Source organism: Pteropus medius, unplaced genomic scaffold, assembly GCF_902729225.1.
Source record: "Pteropus medius unplaced genomic scaffold, Ma_sr-lr_union100, whole genome shotgun sequence".
Lineage (NCBI taxonomy): Eukaryota > Metazoa > Chordata > Mammalia > Chiroptera > Pteropodidae > Pteropus > Pteropus medius.
The window spans coordinates 57,513,508-57,535,543 of record NW_024344378.1 but is presented as its reverse complement, the minus strand read 5'-3'; the positions used below and the strand labels follow the sequence as shown (position 1 = coordinate 57,535,543).

At 32.9% G+C, this 22,036-nt stretch overlaps 1 protein-coding gene and 1 non-coding gene across 2 annotated transcripts in view; both read right to left on the bottom strand.

Annotated features, from left to right (window-relative positions):
• Positions 1-1,098: 1,098 nt before the first annotated feature.
• Positions 1,099-1,217, bottom strand: LOC120609756 (5S ribosomal RNA). Its single transcript, XR_005654824.1, has one exon. It is a non-coding gene; the product is annotated as a 5S ribosomal RNA (ribosomal RNA).
• A 1,127-nt stretch (positions 1,218-2,344) lies between these two features.
• BMPR1A (bone morphogenetic protein receptor type 1A) overlaps positions 2,345-22,036 on the bottom strand; it is a 143,573-nt gene continuing 123,881 nt past the window's right edge. The window contains exons 8-13 of the mRNA XM_039872299.1: positions 14,121-14,265; positions 11,090-11,282; positions 9,272-9,569; positions 7,418-7,593; positions 6,274-6,404; positions 2,345-6,190 (exon numbers count right to left, since the gene is read on the bottom strand). Of these exons, the coding sequence (XP_039728233.1) occupies positions 6,065-6,190; positions 6,274-6,404; positions 7,418-7,593; positions 9,272-9,569; positions 11,090-11,282; positions 14,121-14,265 (1,069 nt within the window). The 3' untranslated portion in view covers positions 2,345-6,064. The remainder of the gene's footprint in view (positions 6,191-6,273; positions 6,405-7,417; positions 7,594-9,271; positions 9,570-11,089; positions 11,283-14,120; positions 14,266-22,036) is intronic.

Below are 22,036 nucleotides of genomic sequence, written 5' to 3'. Positions count from 1 at the left end.
GGCAAGTTCTTTCTTCTTTTACCTTGAAAATATTTTCAGTATAAGAATTTCATATTGACTTTTAAATATTGGTAACATTTCAGGTTGCCTGTGTAAAATTTAGGATGAGTAGTGAAGTGGATGTAAGGGACACCGGGGTATCTGGAATTGCCTTGAATTTCATTTTGAGCATACATGGGATACTCTGAGTGAAAGTAACTGGACAAAGACCAGGAAGATGAAGTTCAGAGGAGTAACAGGTAGGCCACACATAATGCACCTAAAAATGAGAATAGCAGTTCCTACCTCAAAGGGTGATTATGAATTAGCCTTTCAGCCCTAGTCTCTGCGTCTGAAATATTTTTTCTACGTACCTGTGCACTTGAATTGTTTCCTCTTCCTGTTCCCAGCCTCAGGGTGACTTGCCCATTTTGGCTTGTACCCTGAGCTCACAGTATTTAACTCCCCGTGACTAGAACAGTATCACCACCATTAGGTAGTCTCTGCCTACACTACTGGCTGGCCACTTTCAGTGAACCATGTCCACCAAGTCAAGACTGTATTGCTTCAAGGTCTCAAGCAAGTCTGCATAGGAATATGCATATAATTTAATAAAGTCTGAAATGCCAGAAATGGTCCATGCACTAGCAACAAGTAGATAAACATTTCTCCAAGTGAATGAAGATTGAATTAGCATCTCTCGAAACTACTAAAAGGATTAGACTATTTTGAGAACTGTATCATTTCTTAATGTGTCTACTCTATTAATACAATTAATATTAAAGAAACCTTGAAAATAGTTACTCTTCCAACTGACCAGTGAGAGTAACAGATTATGCTGGAAGGAAAAATGAATGCATTTATCTAGGCTTTTACAAGGAATGAAAGCCTGCAAGTATTTAACAGGCCCAGAAAAACCCTGATTCTACATTAAGCTGCATGAGTGCATGCTATTGTTTCAAGAAACCATCTCACAGATACTAAAGAAGATTCTTGTGAAGAATGTGTAATTGGCTATCTCCAAACATTTTATTTTTTTTTAGGCGAAGCAACCCTTGGTTGACCTCACAGACTGCAAGGACCTTGTTAACTTACAATGCTTTATTTTTTTATTTTTTACGCCTACGGCACCTGGTCTTCCTATGTGGTCTCCCATCCAAGTACTAACCAGGCCCGACTCTGCTTAGCTTCTGAGATCAGACGGGATCAGGCGTGTTCAGGGTAGCATGGCCGTAGACTCTCCAAACATTTACTTTTGTGGGCAGACATCAACTAGTCCCAAATCTTTTTGATGATTTAACACGTTCAACTGCCTAAGAAAAGGCATCACTAGGAATGAATTTACAGACAATTGAAAACAGCTGACAGGTGGTGAGACTAAGTGCAGGAAGGAAAATGGTATTGTTGCAGAACAAAAAGAAAGCTACCTTTACTTCCCTGAAGTTTAAGCTTTCCAAAAAGCACTGACACAGCAGGAACACCATAAGGCCAGATAAATGGATTCCATTATTTGAAAAAGCCAGTTACAGGACAAGAGACCAGGCATGATGCTAGCAAAAAGATAAAACCTTGGAAGAAATGCCCTGCGCATGTAGTGAGATGAGTACTCTTTTACACTGCGAGTAGCTGTGTAAATGAAAATTCTCTGGGCAGCAATATGGCAATATTTATAAAAAACCTAAGATTTTTTTCCATCTTAAATAATCTTTTAAAAGTTCATATTCACTAGGCCCATTTTTAGAAAGGTAATCTAAGAAAATGTACAAAGATTTATATATAATGATGTTCAATGCCTTGGTTATATTTTCCAAAACGATGTAAAATAATCCAAATATTCAATAGGGAATCCAAATATTCAATAGGAAAAAAATAAATATTCCATCAAGCAGATGGAATATTAGTCACTTTTTTAAAAACTGTTTTCAATGGCTATATGTGACATAACATCTTAATACTGTAAGAATATATGTAGCAGAAAAAAGATTAAAAAGAAACATTTGAATGTAAATAGTGGTAACATCTGACAATAGAAATTTGAATGATTTTATTTGCTTTTTAGATTCTTTCCTATGTTTTCCAAAATTTCTGTAATTACACATCTTTAAAACTAGAAAAAAATGTGTGTATGTTTTAAGAACAACCTTTACTATAATAGGTTTATGAATTCTCTATCTACACAAAGAATATATGGTTCCATGTCACTTACCTGCCCCGTGCTCCGTACTGGGTTTCCGGAAGCTGAAATGCACATCTCAGGGACAAATGTATGTACACTAACTTATTTGTTATAAAATCTCACCAGGCACATGTGGCTTTTGATACACAATACAATCCAAGTAGAGTATCATAAAACACATCACTAAAGTATACTAAAATAAGGTTATTTACTTAAAAATGATACATTAGATGTAATTTATACATAGAACAAAGCAGTTAATGGTAAACTTAATAAGGCACCTTTTAAGCTAGATGCTGTATAAAATACATTTAGTGTGTTACATACCAAAGATGAATCTGTATTTTTGGTGTTTTACAACTGCATAATGAAACTGCTTGTTTTTTTAACCCTTCTTTCAAGGTCTCTGTACAACTTCTCTAATTAAGCTATAATGATATTTTCATTTTATACAATATATACTACATTTTAGTTTTTAAATGGGCAAGGACAACAGTCATTAGAAGAGCTTAAATAATTCCACTGAAAGCATAGTACAAAGCACAAGCTAAAATTACAATATATTTAATCCTTTTCAAAAGCAGTATTCACATACTTTCCTTGTGGGATGATCATTACATGTGGCTCCATTTGATGCTGCTCTAGATTTATTTTGGTTTTTATGAATATGTCAGCTGTCTGCAATTTTCACTGTGACACTCGTAACAGTACGGAGGCAAGAACTGCTACACTGCTATTTTAACATCTGACCTAAGCAAATAACATTACCATACTTTTGAATGGTACAAGAGGTGCGATAATCCTTTTAAAAATCAGTATTTCTGTTGTTGAAATTATTTTAGATATTTAGAAACATTTCAAAACAACATGTACGAAAAGAAATATAAGTGATTTAATTCATAAAATCTTCTCTGGAATAAATTATTCATCAATATCAAATTTGACTTTGGGCTAACTTAGAGATTCATGATTCTTTAAAACTGTATTGTATTTTTGTTTTAAACAGAAACAAAAAATCTGGGGGAGAAAGGCACTATATTTCTGAGTGAATAAATAATAAATCTGGCACATTGTAGAAAAACGATTTTCAAAAACTATAGGTCACTTTCTAAGTTTAGAAATACTTCTAGACATTGAAAAGGCAACATGATATATTGATTGGAATAGCTTTTGTGAAAATATTTCCAGAGAAATAAGATTCAAATTTTATGCTTTGGAAACTTGTTCAATAAAAAGGCACAAGGAAAGCTCAGAATACATTGAAGCCAATTCTAATGTGCCTTTAATTCTAGAGATATTTACTAGTATAAAAAGAATTCATAAGAAAAATTTTCTTTGAGGGTTAACTTTTGTTATATCCAGGTAGCTCTGAGTTTTTTGATTTTATGTTTTAATTATTTAAAGGAATGACAGACAGAAGCCATACATTTTTTAAAATGCTAAATTGTGATACCAAATAATGGCTTTTAGGGTTTTATGACTATTAACTATAGTACTATGTAATACTTCCTTCCTCTTCCTCTTTAAATATTTCACTTATTGAGTGAACTCAGAAATTTAAGAGTAAGATGGAGGAAGAAAATAAATATCATGCAACTTTTTTTAGACTTTAAGATTTCAAATATTTTGAAATCTTAAAAAGCATCGTTTGCTTTTTAAAAACAGGTTATACTAGAAAATATTTTTACTGAACAAGTCTCTAACATTAATTCTTGATATCATGTTTAATGGATCAATTTAATTTAAAAGAATTATTACAGCTGTCTTGTACTTATATACTATTTGCAATGTTTTGCTTCCACATACTATTTTAACATTTCTAAGACTAGAGCTTGCCTTTCCTTACATATTTTATTATTAACATAACAAGTGATTTTCAAGATTTGTAGTTTATCAAATAAAAAATAAATCAAGGTTAACCTTAGACTAAGGAGATTTGAAATCATAAGTGTTCTTAAATCACATGGCAATTTAGATAAAAATATCTATAAATTTCAGTATAGACATGGGGAAAACATTTAGAAAAAGCAAGTTATTGGGTACTACCAAATGTCAATTTACTTACCTTGATGAACATTTCTAACTTGAGTCGTTAGGTGAAAATTATTAAACTTAGCCAAAACTGTTAAAGCAAGTTTCAAATGTGTGAAGTTTGATGTACAGACAGATATACAAGTTTCAGCCTTAAGTGCTAGTTAAATTTTGGTAATGAATGAATACATGCTCTGATTCCTTCCCTTTAAAGTTATTTTGACCATGTTGTGAAAAATCACATTTATGTTATATTCAAAGAACATTGTCTCACTTTATGCACCCATGAGTAGTTTGTTCAGAATAAGATATTAATATTTAAAAGGCATTACAGAAGTATAAAAAGTTTAAGTAAATTAAAATTATTCCTTGGGATAACAAGGCATTCATAAAATATGTAGCATTTTCTTGAATAACAGCTATATGGTATAGATAGTAAGTACTGACTAGATACTTAGCTTTTGTGCCTGACCCTTCATTGTCCTCCCAAGTTATGGAACAGAAATCATAAAATCAAAAACCTCAAATGATTTAAGTGTCTAAAACAGTTGCTGATAAACTTATATCAGCTCTGAAATAGAAACTTCTATTTAGAGGATTCTTTCATAAAGGAAAATTGAGATGATAGTATCTTAATGAAAGTCTATGCCTGAAGTTAACAAAGTCCTAGGTTTGATTCACTACTTTGAATGTATTAGTTCTGAAAATTCATATGTAGTTCTACTTTGTAATATTTTCTTCTAATCTTTTATTTTTTTCCCCTTAATGATGGGATGTGAGGTACATGTGAGCTGGTTTCTACAGTATGAATGTATGTACATATATAAAATATGATTGTAAAAGGAGCAGGTGTTTTGCAAATAAAGCATATTACACACAAAATATAAATAACTTCCCTTTTAAAAGTTACTGAGAATAAAGAATACAGAATGTGGTTATAGGCACTTAACATTGCTATCAAATGTAGTAATTAGTAATTCACTTCAATAAGAAGTGTTTTCTTTACAAGGTTCATGGCATTGGGAGTTCCAACTTTGGATAGGATGCTTTTTAGGACAAAAATAATAATTACCAAAAACAAAAAAAGATGGTGGTAAGAGAAAAACAGTTCAAATTTACGGGCACTTTCAACTTCTTTTGGCCTTTTATCAACTTTTATGTTAAAAATAAAGTTGGTGGAGAAGCTAGCTCACCTGCAAGGTAAATGGCTTTTATGTGATTGGCAAATCTTGGTCAGATCATGCATTTTTAAAGCACAAAATCAACTACCACTAATATGTTCCTGTGCATTCATAAATTATTTTCTTCTAATTCAAATAGCAACAGAGAAATCCTGGTGTGTATGTGTGTGTACACATACCATTATCAAAGCATGACAAACTATCATAAACTAAGCAGTATCCCAAACAAATCATAATCCATAGGCTGTTTACAAAGGTAGAATACAAATAGATTAAATTTTTCAGGTAGAAGGCAAATGTATATTTCTCCATCTCTGCTGAATTCATTTATCTTCTTATGGCTTTCACAGAAAGCACCATTTTATGAACAGGTAATTCAGTACCCAGAGTTTGACTGGAGACTTATTAATTAGGATTGAAGTCTTGATGCAGTTCATAAAAACCCAATAAAAAAAAAAAAGGCATCAAAAACCACATTTAAAATAAAGCTGTCCATATATGAAGAATTAAGTGTTCAGAAGTTCCCAGCTTATATTCTACGGAGTACTGAAAGGTTTAATATTAGCAGCCTGTGAAGGTGTAGTGAGGAAAGAGTCTGAGAACCAAGTTAACATCCTTATTCTACTCTAATTCCACCCGTTCCTTAGGTGAAAACAGTTCTTGCAGTCTAGAGTTTCTTCTCATGATTGCTTAACTGTCAAATCTTTACATCTTGGGATTCAACCATCTTAGCAAGTGTCTTCTTGATTCTCAGAGCTGTAAGTCTAGAAGCTGGATTGTGGGCCCAGCACTCTGACATTAGCTTCAAAACTGCTCGTAGACACTGAAAAGTAAAGAGAATGTAGTGAGCAGGTAAATATCTTTGGTGACACCAATCAATTCCTCAAAGAACTGAGTTCAACTTACTTCATCACTGTTCCATCGATTAGACACAATTGGCCGCAAACGTTTGACACACACAACCTCACGCATGTCTTCATATGATGGATCACTGGGTACCATGTTGTAATATGGCAACTGGTATTCTTCTACTATCCCTGTAGGGAATAAGAAAACATAGTGGGCACAAAAGGGTGGCTGGACAAAATATATCAATCTATTCAGCTTACTGAACTATGGAACTAAAACCGATTCCTACATAAAGAAGAAAAAAATACTTGAGTGGATGATTAACTTTTAATAGAAAATGTATGTTATCTCTCTCTCTTTTTTTTTAATGTCTAATTATTTCCCCTACATTCATCGGGATCCCAATTATAGCTGTGGACATACCAATATATTATCTCTAAAAAAAAGAAGGGTGAAACACTCACTTACCCTAAATTTTAAGCTAATTATTTATGTACACAATTGTTCCTACTAACAATGAATGCAGTCATTATTTTTGTTTTGTTCTGCAGTAGAAAGACACCATGATATATAGAAAAGAGATAACACAGCAAGCCTGAGACTGTTATCCTTACATAGGCCTGCTTACAAGGCTGGCCTCCGGATAGTTTATGGGAACCTGCCTGGTGGACAGCTTCCTACACTCCCTAAATGATAAGAATGGTGCAATGTGCCTAGACTATTTGTACAAACATGGTTTGTACAAATATGGTTTATGCTGAACACCTGCTTTCTTAGAGTTTGGAATTTTGGTACACACTAGGCAGAGAGTGCCCATGTGACCAGCCTCCAATAAAATCTTTGGGAACTAAGTCTCTAATAACTTCCCTAGATGATACTATTTAACACATTGTTGGAGGAATTAAGTGCATCCTGTGTGATTCTACTGGGAGAGGACTTTAGAAAATGTGCCCGATTTCCTCCAAACTTTGCCCCATGTACTTTTCCCTTTGCTGATTTTGCTTTGTATCCCGTCACTGTAATAAATTTTAGTTGTGAGGACAACTACATACGGAGTCCTATGAGTCCTTCTAGTGAAATCATAGAACTTGGGAGTGATCTATGACATACATGACATACAAATGATATAACAAGAGCTGTTAAGTTTTTTTGAATGATGAGGATGCAAACATAACCAGAAACAAATTCCCTAAACTCCTACCTCCTGTGATACAACGACGAGCCATTTCCCAAATTATTAGGCCAAAGCTATAGATGTCCGCCATTATGTAGGGCTGGAAATGGTTTTTATTCAGGCTTTCATCTAGCACTTCTGGAGCCATGTAGCGTTTGGTACCCACCCTGGTATTCAAGGGTACATCGACTTCATTTGTATCGCTGAAACAGAAGACAGATAATATCCAGGTTGATAGTCAAAAATAAAATAGTTTACCTTCCATTTCTATTTTCTAATAGCCTCTCTCTCTCTCTCTCTCTATATATATATATATACATACACATATATATGTGTATATATATACATATATATAATAAAAATATCTATCTATCATCTATCTATCTATCTATCTATCTATCTATCTATCTATCTATCTATCTATCTACTTATCTATCATCTATCCATCCATCTATCCATCCAAAATCTCTACATTCCTTCAACAGAAATCACTGGGGTCAGATGTATTTTAAAATTTAGTATCTTTCAGATTTTAGAAAAACATCATACCCTTTAAAACTGTGCTACATATTATACCTAGAAGGGTCTAGAGTAGTATTCTTAATCAAAATGATTACTAGTCTGTATTGAAAAATTAAGTATGACTATTCATATGAGGCTGGATAAAGACAATAGATACCGTCAGGTCAGGTTTTGTCACCAAACGAGTTTGGTGTTTCTCTAAGAAAAAGGACAACACTGAATATAAGAAAAAGTGGTAGATAATTATGTCCCAGAACAAGTGAATGTGAAAATAAACGGAGAGGAATCATTTGCTTTCACCATTCTCATGTGATAGAGGATTACATTTTCTTCATGGGTCCAATCATCTTAGTTCTGTTATGAGTAATGTTTACATAATCACATTGACAACCATTAATAAATGATGTTTACTGGTTTTTCAACTTTTGGAGTAAATTTTAGAGTGGGAAGACATGAATGTTTTGTTGTTTAGGTCCTCAATTCTGATAGGTTTAGAAACTACTGTGAAGCATAGGTTAATATATATTTTCCTATATGGCATCTGATAAATATTTGAACCAATAAACACTACATTATTTAAAAAACAGAAACAAAAACAAAAACCAGGGTTAGAACACTGTAATGACCAGAGAAGATTTAATTTTTTTAATGTTTACTTTGGTATGGACTAGTATTTTTATCTTATGGCCTGAAATTAATTCTGAAATGTGAAATGACTGCTGTATTCTAGAGTTATAACAACATTAAAATGATTTCAATAGTTTCTCAAAAATTTTATAATTGTTTAAAAATATTAACAACTTATCAAGTAGTGATGGAGAAATGGCATATTTATATCATTTATGGGAGTATAAATTGACGCATGCGCTCTGAAGGCATAACTTGCAATATACCTTAATATGTACATACTCCTCTCTAGGAATCCATTATGAAAAAATACTTGTATAAGTGTTCAAGGATATAATATATATAAATAAAATAAAATGTCCATTAAAAAGCATTTTTTAAATAAGAGAGACAAACCAGAGGCAAATTTAATGCTTATCAATTGGGTCATGACATAAATTATAGTACATACATATTTTGAAAAACTCTGATCGATACTATTGAAAAAATGAAGTACGTCTATATAAACTGAAACAGAAGGATATTTAAGAAAATAAAGGAAACCAAGAATTATGTAGAGTAAAATGCGGTTTTTGTAAACAAAGCAAACAAAACCCACCAAAATAAACCATGACAAAAACCCCAATTACCTATTTATATAACTATGTAACTATGTAAGCATAAATACATGTTTGGAATTGCACTGTCCTGAGATTAACATAATTTCTAAACAGCGGGCAAAGAATCACTCACCTGTTGAATTTAACAGCAAGGCCCAAGTCAGCAATGCAACAACTTCCATTTTTCTTGATGAGAATGTTTTTGCTCTTTAGGTCTCGGTGAGCAATTGCAGGCTTTCCTTGGGTGCCATAAATTTCTGTGTGGAGATGGCACAGACCACAAGCAGCTGAATAAGCCAACTTGAGGAGAGCTCTGGTGTCTAATGTAGCACACTTCAGGAAATCATAGAGAGATCCATTTTCATGGTAGTCAGTAATCAAATAGAGCTGAGTCCAGGAACCTGTACCTTTAATGTCTGCTGCTATAAAACCTGTTTAATTAACGAGTTCAAAAGGTTAGTTATCAGACGTGGCTATGGAGGATAATGAATGCTCATTCAAGATACTGAGAATAACTCAGGTACCATGTAGACATTAAACATTAAATTTGCCTAACAAAATCTCTTGAATTTGTTCCCAAGATTTTTATTTCTGCCATTTACACTTATAACTCTATATTTCTGCAATAAACTTAATATAATGATCATGAAAATTATAATATAACTAAGAAGATCACATAAATAATAATCTGGGAGAGTGTTTACAGCTATGTGATTCCGTAAACATGAAGAGCCATAAAAAAGGAACATGAAAAAGGCTCTCGATTTCAAATCGAAAAGTGGATACATTACAATACTAAAGTTAAAAATGTTCATCTAAGAGTTTGCACCTAATTAAGCCAATTCCATTTTCCCATCAATGCCTCCTTTACAGTCTGGCTTGTTGACAAACAGGTCCATAATAGTGACCCCCTTTCCTTCTCCTTTCTCCTTTAAGAAAAAGGCCAGTAAAAGTGCTGGGTTGAATAGTGTTCTCTCAAATTCATGTACGTATGGCAACTGTAAATGTGACTTTATTTTGAAATGGTCTTTGCAGATGTAATGAAATTCAGATCAGGTCATATTAGATTAAAGTGGGTCATAATTAAATGACTGGTATCCTTAAAAGAGGCAAATTTGAACACAGACACAGGGGGGAGGCCATGTGATAACAGGGACAGAGATAGGAAAGAGTGCTGTCTCTAAGCCAAGGAACACCAAAGATTGCTGGCAATCACCAGAAGGCAAGAAGAAGCAAGGAAGGGTCCTCTCCTAAAGCCTTCAGAGAGCATGGCCCCACCAACACCTTGATTTTAAACTTCAGGCCTCAAAACTCAGAGAAAATAAATTTCCATGGTTTTAAATTACCGAGTTTGTGGTAACTTGTTATGACAGCCTTAGGAAATTGATACAAGTGCCTATTATACTCTTGAGCATTGTGCTATACACTGTCTAAAAGAGAAACAGTAGCTGAAAAGAAAAGTCAGAAAAGCTAGATGAGTTTACGTATCCTACTGACCAGATCATAACTAAATTATTTTCCTACTGTGTAAATGGGAGAGTGGGGAGGAAGAGACCTACTAAGCATAGAATATTAAGCTACATCATATGGTGGTAGCAGTTTAGTTTACAAAAGGCAAAAGGTATATATAAAGTTATCCTATAAAATTACTTACATTACTTAAAAAAGACATGGTTTTTGTTACTGTATGATAAGTCCAATAAACTGACATCACTTCCAATTTGAAACTACCACTGTCTCACCAGTAGGGTAGTAAATAAACCGGCTGGTTGGCATTAGGGGCTTATTGTATTTAAACTGTGTATTTAAACTATGTATTCTACTGGGTTTCCTTTAGCCTAATGCCTATAACGGAATTCAAATGTTTTCAGAGCCCATGTGGCAAGCTTCCACCCACACCCTACTAACCTTGTCAGAATATGGAATTGACTGAAATGAAATGTGTACCTACCAAGTATATTTTCATGGCGCATTAGCACAGTTTGATAGATTTCTGTTTCTCGAAACCAGCTAGCTTCTTCAGTGGTAAAAAACACTTTGACTGCTACTTTTTCACCACGCCATTTACCCATCCACACTTCTCCGTATCGGCCTTTACCAACTTGCCGAACCATCTGAATCTGTTTGGCAATAGTTCGCTGAACCTTCATAAAAAAAAAAAAAAAAAAAAAAATTTTGAGCTCTTGATGAAAAGAACCTATTATTTATATATGTATTTGTCTGAATTCCATCCCACCCTGTTCACAAAATACAGGTACTTATTTGAGACAATACCTGGGGTATAGTAAATGCTTTCATTAATATTTCTTGAATGAAAGATGTACATTAATTACTACCTTTCATTTTCAGAAGCATAGTGGCCATTCTAAATTAAAAATGACACTAAGTTCCAGGATGAAATGCACTTAAAATGGGCTAGATTTTGTGCACACCTAAACTAACTTACTTGAGGAATCATTTTATTGCAGAATCCTTTTATAATTTTTTTCAGAAACTCAGGATTATTGAGGTATCATTTACATATAATAAAATTCACCGTTTTTGAGAACTGTGTTTTGACAAATGTGTAGAGTCATGTAATAGCCATCACTCAAAAAAGTTCCCTTTTAGCCTCTTTAAAGTCAATCCTCCCTCACCCACCCCCAGTCTCTGGCATCACTGATCTGTTTTGTACCTACAGTTTGGCCTTTCTAGAATATCACATAAATAGAAACATACAGCATGTAGTCTTTTGTGTCTCAGCTTTTTCACTTAACATAAAACGCTTTCAAATTCATCATGTTGCATGTATCAGCAGTCTGTTCCTTTTTATTGGTGAGTTGTATTCCACTCTATGAATGTACCACCACTTATCCACATAACAACTGATGAACTTTTGTTTACAATTTGTATCTATTATGAATAAAGCTGCTATAAACATTCACATTCAGGTCTTTGTCTGGCCATGTTTGCATAGCTCTTATGCAAATACTTAGCAGGACTGCTTCGCTGTGTGTTTAAGTTTTCAGTCAACTGTCAAACTATTCTCAAAGTGGCTGTATCACTGTGCATTTCAATCAGCAATATATGAGATTTCTAGTTGATATCCTCAGTCTCAGCCATATTAGTGGATGCATAGTAGCATTTCATTGTGTTAGTTTGTATTCTCTCATGATGATTAGTATCTTTTCATATGCTTATTTGCCATTCTTATATCTTCTTTGGGAAAGTGTCTATTCACATTTTTTGTCCATTTTAAAACTGAATTGTTTGTCTTAATACTGAATTATAAAAGTTCTTTATATACTCTGTAACACAAATTCTTTATCTGATCTATACCAGTTTGTGACTTTATTTTTCATTTTAACAACAGTGTCTTCAGAATAGGAAAAGCCTTAAATTTTGATAAAGTGCCTAATTTATCACTACAAAATGATTCACGCCTTTTGTGTGCTAAAGAAATCTGTGCTCAACCCGAAGTCACAATGATTTTCTAAAATATTTTCTTTTAAAGGTTTTATATTTTAACTTTTACATTTAGGTCTATGATCTATTCTAAGGTAATTTTGTATATGGAATGAGGTAAGGGTTGGGATTCTCTTTTTGGCAAATGGATGCCCAATTTTTCCTGCACCATTTGTTGAACAGACTGTCTTCCCCACTGAATTATTCTGGCACAAAACTCAATTGATCATATATGTGTGTGTCCATTTCTAGACTCTCTATTCTATTTCACTGATAAACATATTTATCCTTATGCTTGCAGCACAGTGTTGATTACTGCAGCTTTATACTAAATCCAGAAATCAGGTAGTGAATTGTTTGGGGTTTTTTTTCTCCAAAACTCTTTTGGCTCTTACAGGTCTTTTTGCATTTCCATATAAATGTTAGAATCAGCTCATCAATTTCTATAAAAGCTTGTTTTGGTTTTGATTTGCATTGAATTGAAACTGTAAGTCAATTTTAGAAAATCTGACATCAATACTGAGTCCTTTGAATCACAAACAGGATATACATCTCCACTTATTTGGGGCTGTTAATTCTTTTTGGCAATGTTTTCTAATTTTCAGTGTACAGGTCTTAACATAAATTTTGTTAAGCTTATTCCATATAGTGAATTTTTTATGATGCTATTTCAACTGATGCAGCTTAAAAAATTTTTAATTCCTAATTGTTTCTTGCCAGTGTACATAAATTCAATGATTTTTGTACAATGACCTTATATTCTACAACCCTGACAAACTCACTTATTGGTTGTTGTAGCTTTATGGTATCATCCTTGAGATTTTTTACATATAGACAGTCATGTTGTCTGCATATAAACACAGTTTTACTTTACCTTTCCAATTCGATTACAGAATTATTTAATTCGATGAATTTTTAAATTAGAGATAACTGTATTTAAACAAATACAATTAAACAAATATCTATCTGAATATCTGATGTTTATTATAAGGGTCCTCTCAACCCCTAAATCTGAGTATTTCCTTACATATAACCCTCTTATTGGAATTATTAACAATTCTCTTTAAAATTATTTGTACAAACTGTGTTTTGGTAATATGGTATAATATTGAGGGAAGCATCTTCTCTATGAAAATATGTGGAAGAAACTTCTCTTTGATTTCAGAATCTGAAAGTTATACTTCTCCCAACCATCAGTTTAATCTTATAGATGTATTTTATACCCAATTCCTCTTCAAGTTGGCTGTTAAAAGCAAAACTTGTGAGCTAACTCTAGCACATATATAATACTTTATGACCATATTTTCTTTCCTAACCTTGCTTGTGGCTCTCTTACTTGCCTATTCTATTTTTCTTATTTCACTCATATTTCTTATTTTTAACTAATTTCATTTTGCATTACTACTGTCATCTTTCCAAATAAGGGAAAAAAATATGCGCAGCAATGTTCTCTAATCTGTAGTAATTATGCTATCTATCATAGGAGGACACATTCTGTATCAATAAATCATTCATGTTTCTGTGACATTTTATCTTACCAATAAAGGTAGTCCAGATCCACTACCAGAACTTTGTGACTGGTCAATAAGGTCTTTTAATGATTCTCCAACTGGAATAAATGCTTCATCCTGTTCCAAATCACGATTATAACGACTTCTGCTTGAGATGCTCTTACAATAATGTCTTTTAAAAAAGCAGAAAATGATCTACATTAAAATTCTACAACTATAAAGTTCAAAAGAAAATTTTGAAGTTGTCAACACCATTATCCTTCCTTTAGACAGGATCATATCAAAATTAAGCTACCATAGGATAATATATCCTCTATTAAAATAATGTCTAGAAATGGCATTTATGAGGTAGATTTCTATACAGCATGCTAAAATGGAAAGATGGCCATGATGCAGTAACCAGTGAAAAAATAGATCAAAAAACAGCATATAAATTGTGATCCTAGCTCTAAAAAGTGTTTAAATTATATATATTTAAATATGTCTAAAAATATCTGAAATTATATATAGCAAGTTATAAATAAGTTATTTCTGGGGATGTAGGAATATACACTTTCTATGTTACATAAGTATTTTCATTGGAATTTGTTAAGTATGTATTTTAGTATCAAAATGAACAGTAAATATATTTCCATTTTTAAAAAAAGGAAAAAAGAAGTTTATGGAAAAGAAATCAAACAAGTCCTCTTAATTTATTCTGATAGTTTTGAAGGCTTCTCTTTAAACTTTCAAATTATTAAAGATGCAGAGAGAAAGGTAGAGATTAATTTAATTGGCACCCCATGTGTACATCATTTAAGTTTAAAAAATATTAACATTATGCTATATCTATTTTAAATATATTTAAAATAAACATTAAAAATATTGGAAGCTCCAGCCATTTCCCTGATGATTCTATTTCCCTCCTTTACTCTCAAAAGGCAAACACTATCCTGAAGGTGATTACATCCTTTTAATGTACGTATTTACATTTTTATCATAACTGTATATATTCATAAACAATATTGTTTCCTGGATACAAATTTACATAAATGGTCTGTTCTATTAATATTTTACACCTTGCTTTTTAATTTAAAAAAACTCCCATGTTTTACATATTTATGCATGCTGATATACGAAAAAAACAGCAGCTCAATTTTGTTGATGCTGAGTGTGTCAGGCATTGTTCTATGACTCACTTCATCTTTACAAAACTCTTAAGAGGTTAAGTATTGTTATTCTCATTTTACAAATAAGGCAACTATGGCCCAGAAGTTCATCATCTTCTCTAAGTCACACAGCTGGCCAAGTAAAGCAGCTGGGATCTAAACCTAGAGGCCCTGATCAGGAATCCATGGTCTTAGTCACTACTATTCTGTCAAGGAAGTGATTTAAATGGTAACTAGTGTTCCTGTTTATGAATTTTGCCACAACTTACCTGATGCCATATTTTAGTTATTCCCAAAAGTCTGTTAATATAAACAGGGCCGCAAAAACCATTTTTGAGCCAGTCTCTTATGAAGATGTTTAAAAATTTCTTGAAGGTATACATATTTTCAATTTTATTGACATCTACCAAATTGCTCTCCAAAGTGGAGTAATTTATACTTCCATCAATAGTGTGATATCACAGTGTCCATTTCCCCACATTCCAAGCCAGTCTGGGCCCTGCTATATTTTTTGACTTTTGCCAACCTGATGTATATGAAATAGTGACATGTTTTCATTTGTTTTCCCCTGATTACAAGGGAGGCTGAAATTTTGTTTTTAATAGTTCGGTTTTCTCTGTGAACTGCCTGATCTTGTTTTTTTGCACTTTATTCAACTGGGGTGATTTATTATTTTTTTTTCTGTATTAATTCATAAGAGTTCTTTATATAATCTGGATACTAAATATTGGATAAGTATGTGTTACAAGAGTCTTCTCTCAGTTGTCACTGTCATGTCATTCCATTTATGGTACTTTTTGTCAGTTTTTAATTTTAATGTCAAATTAAATTCATCAAACCTTTCCTTCTTTTTCATATATGCTTTTATGTCCTGTTTAAGACAACTTAATGTCATAAATATACCTTCAAGGTTTAAAAATTTTGTTTCTCTCATTTAGTCTTTTAATTCATTTGGAACTTATAGTACAGAATGGAAATTAGGGAATAAATCAAATTAAATTTATTTTCCATATCGATAGCCCAGTATACATGACCACTTTTATAATTTTATTTTGATAAGTTAATAGGTAATTGCCTCAAACGGCTTAAAATTCAAAAGGCTTAAAGGGGTGTACAGTGAGAAACCTTCCTCCCATCTCTATCCCTGCGCCACCAACTTCATTTTCCTAGAAGGAACCTAGAACTGGAACTATTTCCAGTTTCATGGATGATCTTCTGGAGACCATTTATGCATATTCAAACAAAAACATATACATTGGTGTTTATTTCTCTTGCTTTTGCTTTTTTTTTCTTCCAGAAATGGTAGTATACAATATGTACTGTTCTGCATCTTGCTTTTTCACTTAGCATTATACGTGGGGGATTATTTCAGAGCAGTGCATAAGTAGCCTCTGTTTTATTTAATGGTTAAACAGTATTCCATTGTATAGCTCTTAATCATTCCCTTACTGGTAACATTTAGACTGTTTCTAGTCTTACTTCGCACAAGGCTAAAATGAAAAAAATTTCTGGCAAATCTGAAGTACAAGTTAGAAATGAATTTGGAATTTTGATAGAAGGCTCTATTGACTTCCTTGAAGCTTATACCAATTACTATCTCTCTACCATATATATGAGAGTGCCCATTTTCCCCACATTCTTATTCATACCCTTGTGTAGACGAACTTTTAGAACTTTGTTTTTAATTTTATCAAAGTTCTACATCTACTTATTTATTTATTTATTTATTATTTTAATTAAGTTTATTGGGGTAACACTGGTTAATACAATTATATAATTTTCAGGTGTATGTTATCATTTGATATCTATATAATATTCATTTATTTTTAAAAGGTACACATAGCAGGTCCTCAATTAATGTTTCATAACAATGAGAAGCCATAGGAACTTATATCAATCCCGTTTATATCAATTAGCCTATGGTAAAGCTGACTTCATGATACTTAGTTTCACTTAAAGTCACAGACCCTATCATTGACATTAAGTAAGGACTTACTGTAGTTCTTTGTGGCTTAGTAACAAAGCAGTAGTTCCCATCTCATCTCCTCTCTTCTTTTCACCTACTTTGCAATTCTCAGAAGCAAATATTTTCAATGTTTCTAAGCTGATTTGTTTAATGTTTACCTCATTATTACTAAATAACATGCTTATATTGACATTTTCAGTTTTTTAATCTTAGGCTCTAACTATTGACTTCACGCTGTGGAAGATGAAGATTTAACTCATCATTTATACTCCCGTTTCCCCAAACAAAAATACTTCTGTCCTCCGAACATAGTTATAGCATAGTATTTGTTTAGATCAATATTCAATGTTTGCATTATGATGACCAGATAAACTCTATCCATACCTGGATCTCACTGTATACCATGGTTATTTTTTGCTTTCCTGAAAACCCTGAGACAGTTTTTTTTTAATCTCAGTCTCTATTATTCTAAATGTGATATACAGCATTCAATTAGAAGTTATGAGACACACTAAAAAGCAAGGAAAAATAGCCCACTGTCAAGAAGTATGGGAATCACTAGAACCAGTCTAAGAGATAACTCATGTTAGAACTATCAGATAGTTTCCTTAAAATAACTATGATTAAAACGGTAAAGCATCTAGTGGAAAAGGTGGACAACGTAAATCAAAAAATGGAAAATAACAGAAATGGATGGAGTTGAATGAAAATGCTAGAAATGTAAAACACGGTATCAGAGATGAAGAATTCCCTTGCTAGGCACATCAGTGGATTGGACACAGCTGAGGAAAATAAAAGCTAATTTGAAAACAGGTGAATAGAAATTACCTGAACTAAATCACAAAGAGAAAAAATAATAAGAAATATTCAGTAAAAAATAAAAGAGCTGTGGGACAATATCAAATAATTTAAAATATGTGTAATTAGTATCGAAATGAGAACAGAGAAAGGAACAGAAAATATTTTGAGATAGTAGATAATAATTTTGAAAAAATAATGAAAGACATCAAGCCACTGATTCAATAAACTTGTGAATCTCAAATGAGTACCGAAAAAAGAAACACACATATCCTAAATATACTGTAGTCAAATTGCTTAAAACTAAAGATAAAAAGGAAACTCTTAAAAGAAGCCATAAAATATATATATGTATATATATAGTCGACCATAGATAAGAATTATGAATGAAATCATGTACAAAAGACAATGAAATCTGTAAAGAAAAACAAAGTCAACCAAGAATTCTATATCTCATGCAAATAACTTTGGAAAGAGAAGGCAAAAGATTTTTCAGAAAAACAAAAGCAGAATGAATTTATGGTCAGTAGACCTATAATGCAAGAAATTTAGTAAAAGGAAGTTCTTCGGACAAAAGAAATATACCAAACGAAAATTTAGACCTAAAACTTAGAACTAAACAAATAGAGAGTGCTGAAAATGATAAAAATGAACATGAACATAAAGGACTTTTTTCTTATTTTTAATCACTTTAAAGCTGATTGGCAGCTCCTTTTTCAGGTATATAATAAACGTTTATTATCTTTTTTATTAAATGAAACATTACTTGGGAATATTTTTTGCTGTAATTACTTTACTTTTAGTCATCCATTTCTAATACTGAATTACTGTGGGGCTGAGATGTTCCCTAATGGCAGTGAGAATGATAGGCCAATTATAAACCTGGAAGTAGGTTTTATATCTGATAAATTAATCTGTGATACTGCTTCCAAGCAAACATTTTGGGTCAGGGGAGGTTGTGCATCAAGCATGGGGAACACATTGATTCACATGTTCAACCTTAATACTTCAACAGAAAAGTGATAATTTATCAACCAGCCATCATCAATATCAATGGACAGGTAATCTCTACCATTATTGAGGTTCCTGTCCAATGGGAAAGGCAGAATTTAGGCAAAATGATTATAAATAAGTAAACAAATGATTGCAAATGAAAAAATGATAGGTAAAAGCAGTAAATGTTTTAGGGGTACATCATAATATCTAATTAGTTTTTTAAGGGTTAAAGAAATCATTTACAAAAAAGAACAGAAATTCCATGTCAGAGGAAAGTACAAAGAACTGGCAGTATGGAACAGAAATGATAGCTAATTCAGAATGAAGGGAGGTGATGGCTAGAGAAGACATTTTGGAGAAGGTATTGATTTCAAGGACCTAGTTATCATGAATGTAAATCAGATTGAAGAAGAATAAATCTGCAAATTTTTCTAGACTGGAAGTAAACAGTCATCAGAAAAGACATGGAATGAACTATTAATGAGAAACATAAAAGAGACTAACTTCAATATGTGGAAATATCCCTCTTTACTCTTATCCTTTTATGGCTTGTTTAGATAGAAGTTTTTGTCTTGTTAAAATCAATCTAAATGTGAATATACCAAATTACTAATCTTGTAAATCTGCTCAATAATTGGTCTCCGAGTAGATAAAACCGGTACATAAAATTCAAAATCTATATATACAGGGCAATCATGAGGGTTTCTGTAATATTTAGTTTAAAACTATAAAAGGAGCCTAAAAAAAAAAACAGTTCACGGTGTCTGTGTATTTTATGAGCTGCTCTAGGTCACTCAAGTGTCCAAGGCTTGACTCTGAGACAAACGTTCTTTTTAGTTAATCTTAAAAGACATTATTAGTTTAGTTTGTGTCAGGGTTCCCTTGATCTTCATTTCCAATGCTCTTTATTCTTTTGTGTAGCTTTATATTTCTACCTGGCATAATTTTCTATTTGAAGAACTTCCTTTAACATTTCTTGTGTAGATATGCTGGTGAATTCTTTCAAGCTTTTGTATGTCTAAAAGTCTTTATTTCACCTTTGTTTTTGAAAATTATTTTCTCTATGAGTATAGAATTCTAGGTTCATGACTTTTTCCTTTAAGTACTCTAAAGATCGTGCTCAGCTACATTCTTGCTTACTTTGTTCCCCAGGAAAAGTTGGCTACCATCCTTAACTTTCTTCTTCTGTACATAATCTGCCTTTTTTCTCCGGTAGCATTAAAAATTTTTCTCATGATCACTGTTTTTGAGCAATTTGATTATGATTTGCCTCGGTGCAGTTTTCTCCATGTTTCTTGTACTACAGGGTTTGTTGAGCTTTTTGGATCTATGGTTTATAGTTTTCACTAACTTTAGAAAAATTTTGGTCATTTCTTAAAATATTTTTTGTCTCTTCCTTTCTTTGGGAACTCCAATTATATGTACATATATATGTCATATATGTTATGTAGCTATATATAAATATAAAATATATATTTTAGGCTGTTTGAAGTGCCACAGCTCAATGGTGCTCGACTCTTTTAAGTTCTTTTTTTAATGTTTGTTTAGCTTCTATTGCTGTTTTCATGTTTACTGCCATTAATCTCACCCCGTGTATATCTGATTTCAGATATTACAGATTTCATTTCCTGAAGTTTGATTTGGGTCTCTTATATCTTCCATGTCTCTAACTTTGGAACATATAAAATAGTTATAATAACTTTTAATGTCTTTGTCTGCTAATTTTAAAATCTAAATCATTTCTGAGTCAGTGGTAATATTTGCTTAAGTTTTTCCTCATTATAGGTTGTATTTTCCTACTTTTTGCATATTGGTAGTTGTTGAATGGATGGCAGATACTGTGAATTTTACTTTGTTGGGTGCTGGATATTTCAGTAATCCTATAAATATTCTTGAGCTTTGCTCTTGGATGTAGCTATCTGGAAACAGTACAATCCTTTTGGGTCTTGCTTTTGAGGCAGGCCCAGAGCCATGAATAGTGTAGGGAGTGCTGAGGCAAGGCCCTTCTGAGTACTCTAACCAAACCCTGTGAATTATGAGCTTTTCAAGTCTCACAGTTGGTGGGAACAGACCGAATTCCCAGCCTTGTGTGAGCACTAAATACTGTTTCCTTCAATTTTTTCAAGCATTCTTTCCCAGCTGTGGGTAGTTTCCCCACTTGTATTCGCTAATCAAGACTCAGATGAATATTCAATGGGAACCTCCTGCAGCTCTTCAAATTCTTTCTCTATGAGGCTCTCTTCTCTCCATTACTGTCCTATGAACTACAGCTGCTGTTCTCTCTCCAGGTCTCAGCTTTGTCTCCTCAATTCAGAGTCTGCTGGGCTATACCTGGTTTCCTCCTGTGTCCTGCAGCCAGAAACTCTTCAGGCAGTAAACTGGGTAATCATAAGGCTCACCTCACTTGTTTCCTGTTTCTCAGGGATTGATCGATATCCTTTACTGCCTGATTGTTAGCTGTTAGTATGTGAGTGAAGCTTATTGATTACAGGCTTCACTGTAAGATAATATGTCTGAGCCATTTCACTGGCCCTAATGTCATTATATTTAGTTTTTTTCCTCTGGGAGCTGGATGGATTTCCCTAAGAAAGTCTTCCTATCTGTTGTCTTGAGGGAACAAGCCTGGTTGACAGGGTTCTGGAAGGGTTGAGGGGCCTACCAATCATTACATAAATGCTCACTTTACCTCCTTGTTTTCACTATAATACCTGACCCTAAATAACAGCATACCACAGATGAGAACCTTATTTTTGTTCTTTCCAGAGAATATACTTCTAGCCTTCTGTTAGGGAGATGGTGGGGAAGTCACATGATTATTCATAATAGGAGTGGGGATCTCAATGTCTGTGGTACTTGGCATCCAAAATGGCCTGTGAAGATCCTCACCTCTTGCTATGCATGTCCTTGTTTACTTCTCTTTCATAATGTACTTAGGGCTGACCTGTGTGACCAATAGAATATGGAAGAAGTGATGATGTGATGTCTGAGTGTAAATGATAAATAGCATTGGAGCCTCCACTTTGGTCTCTTAGATT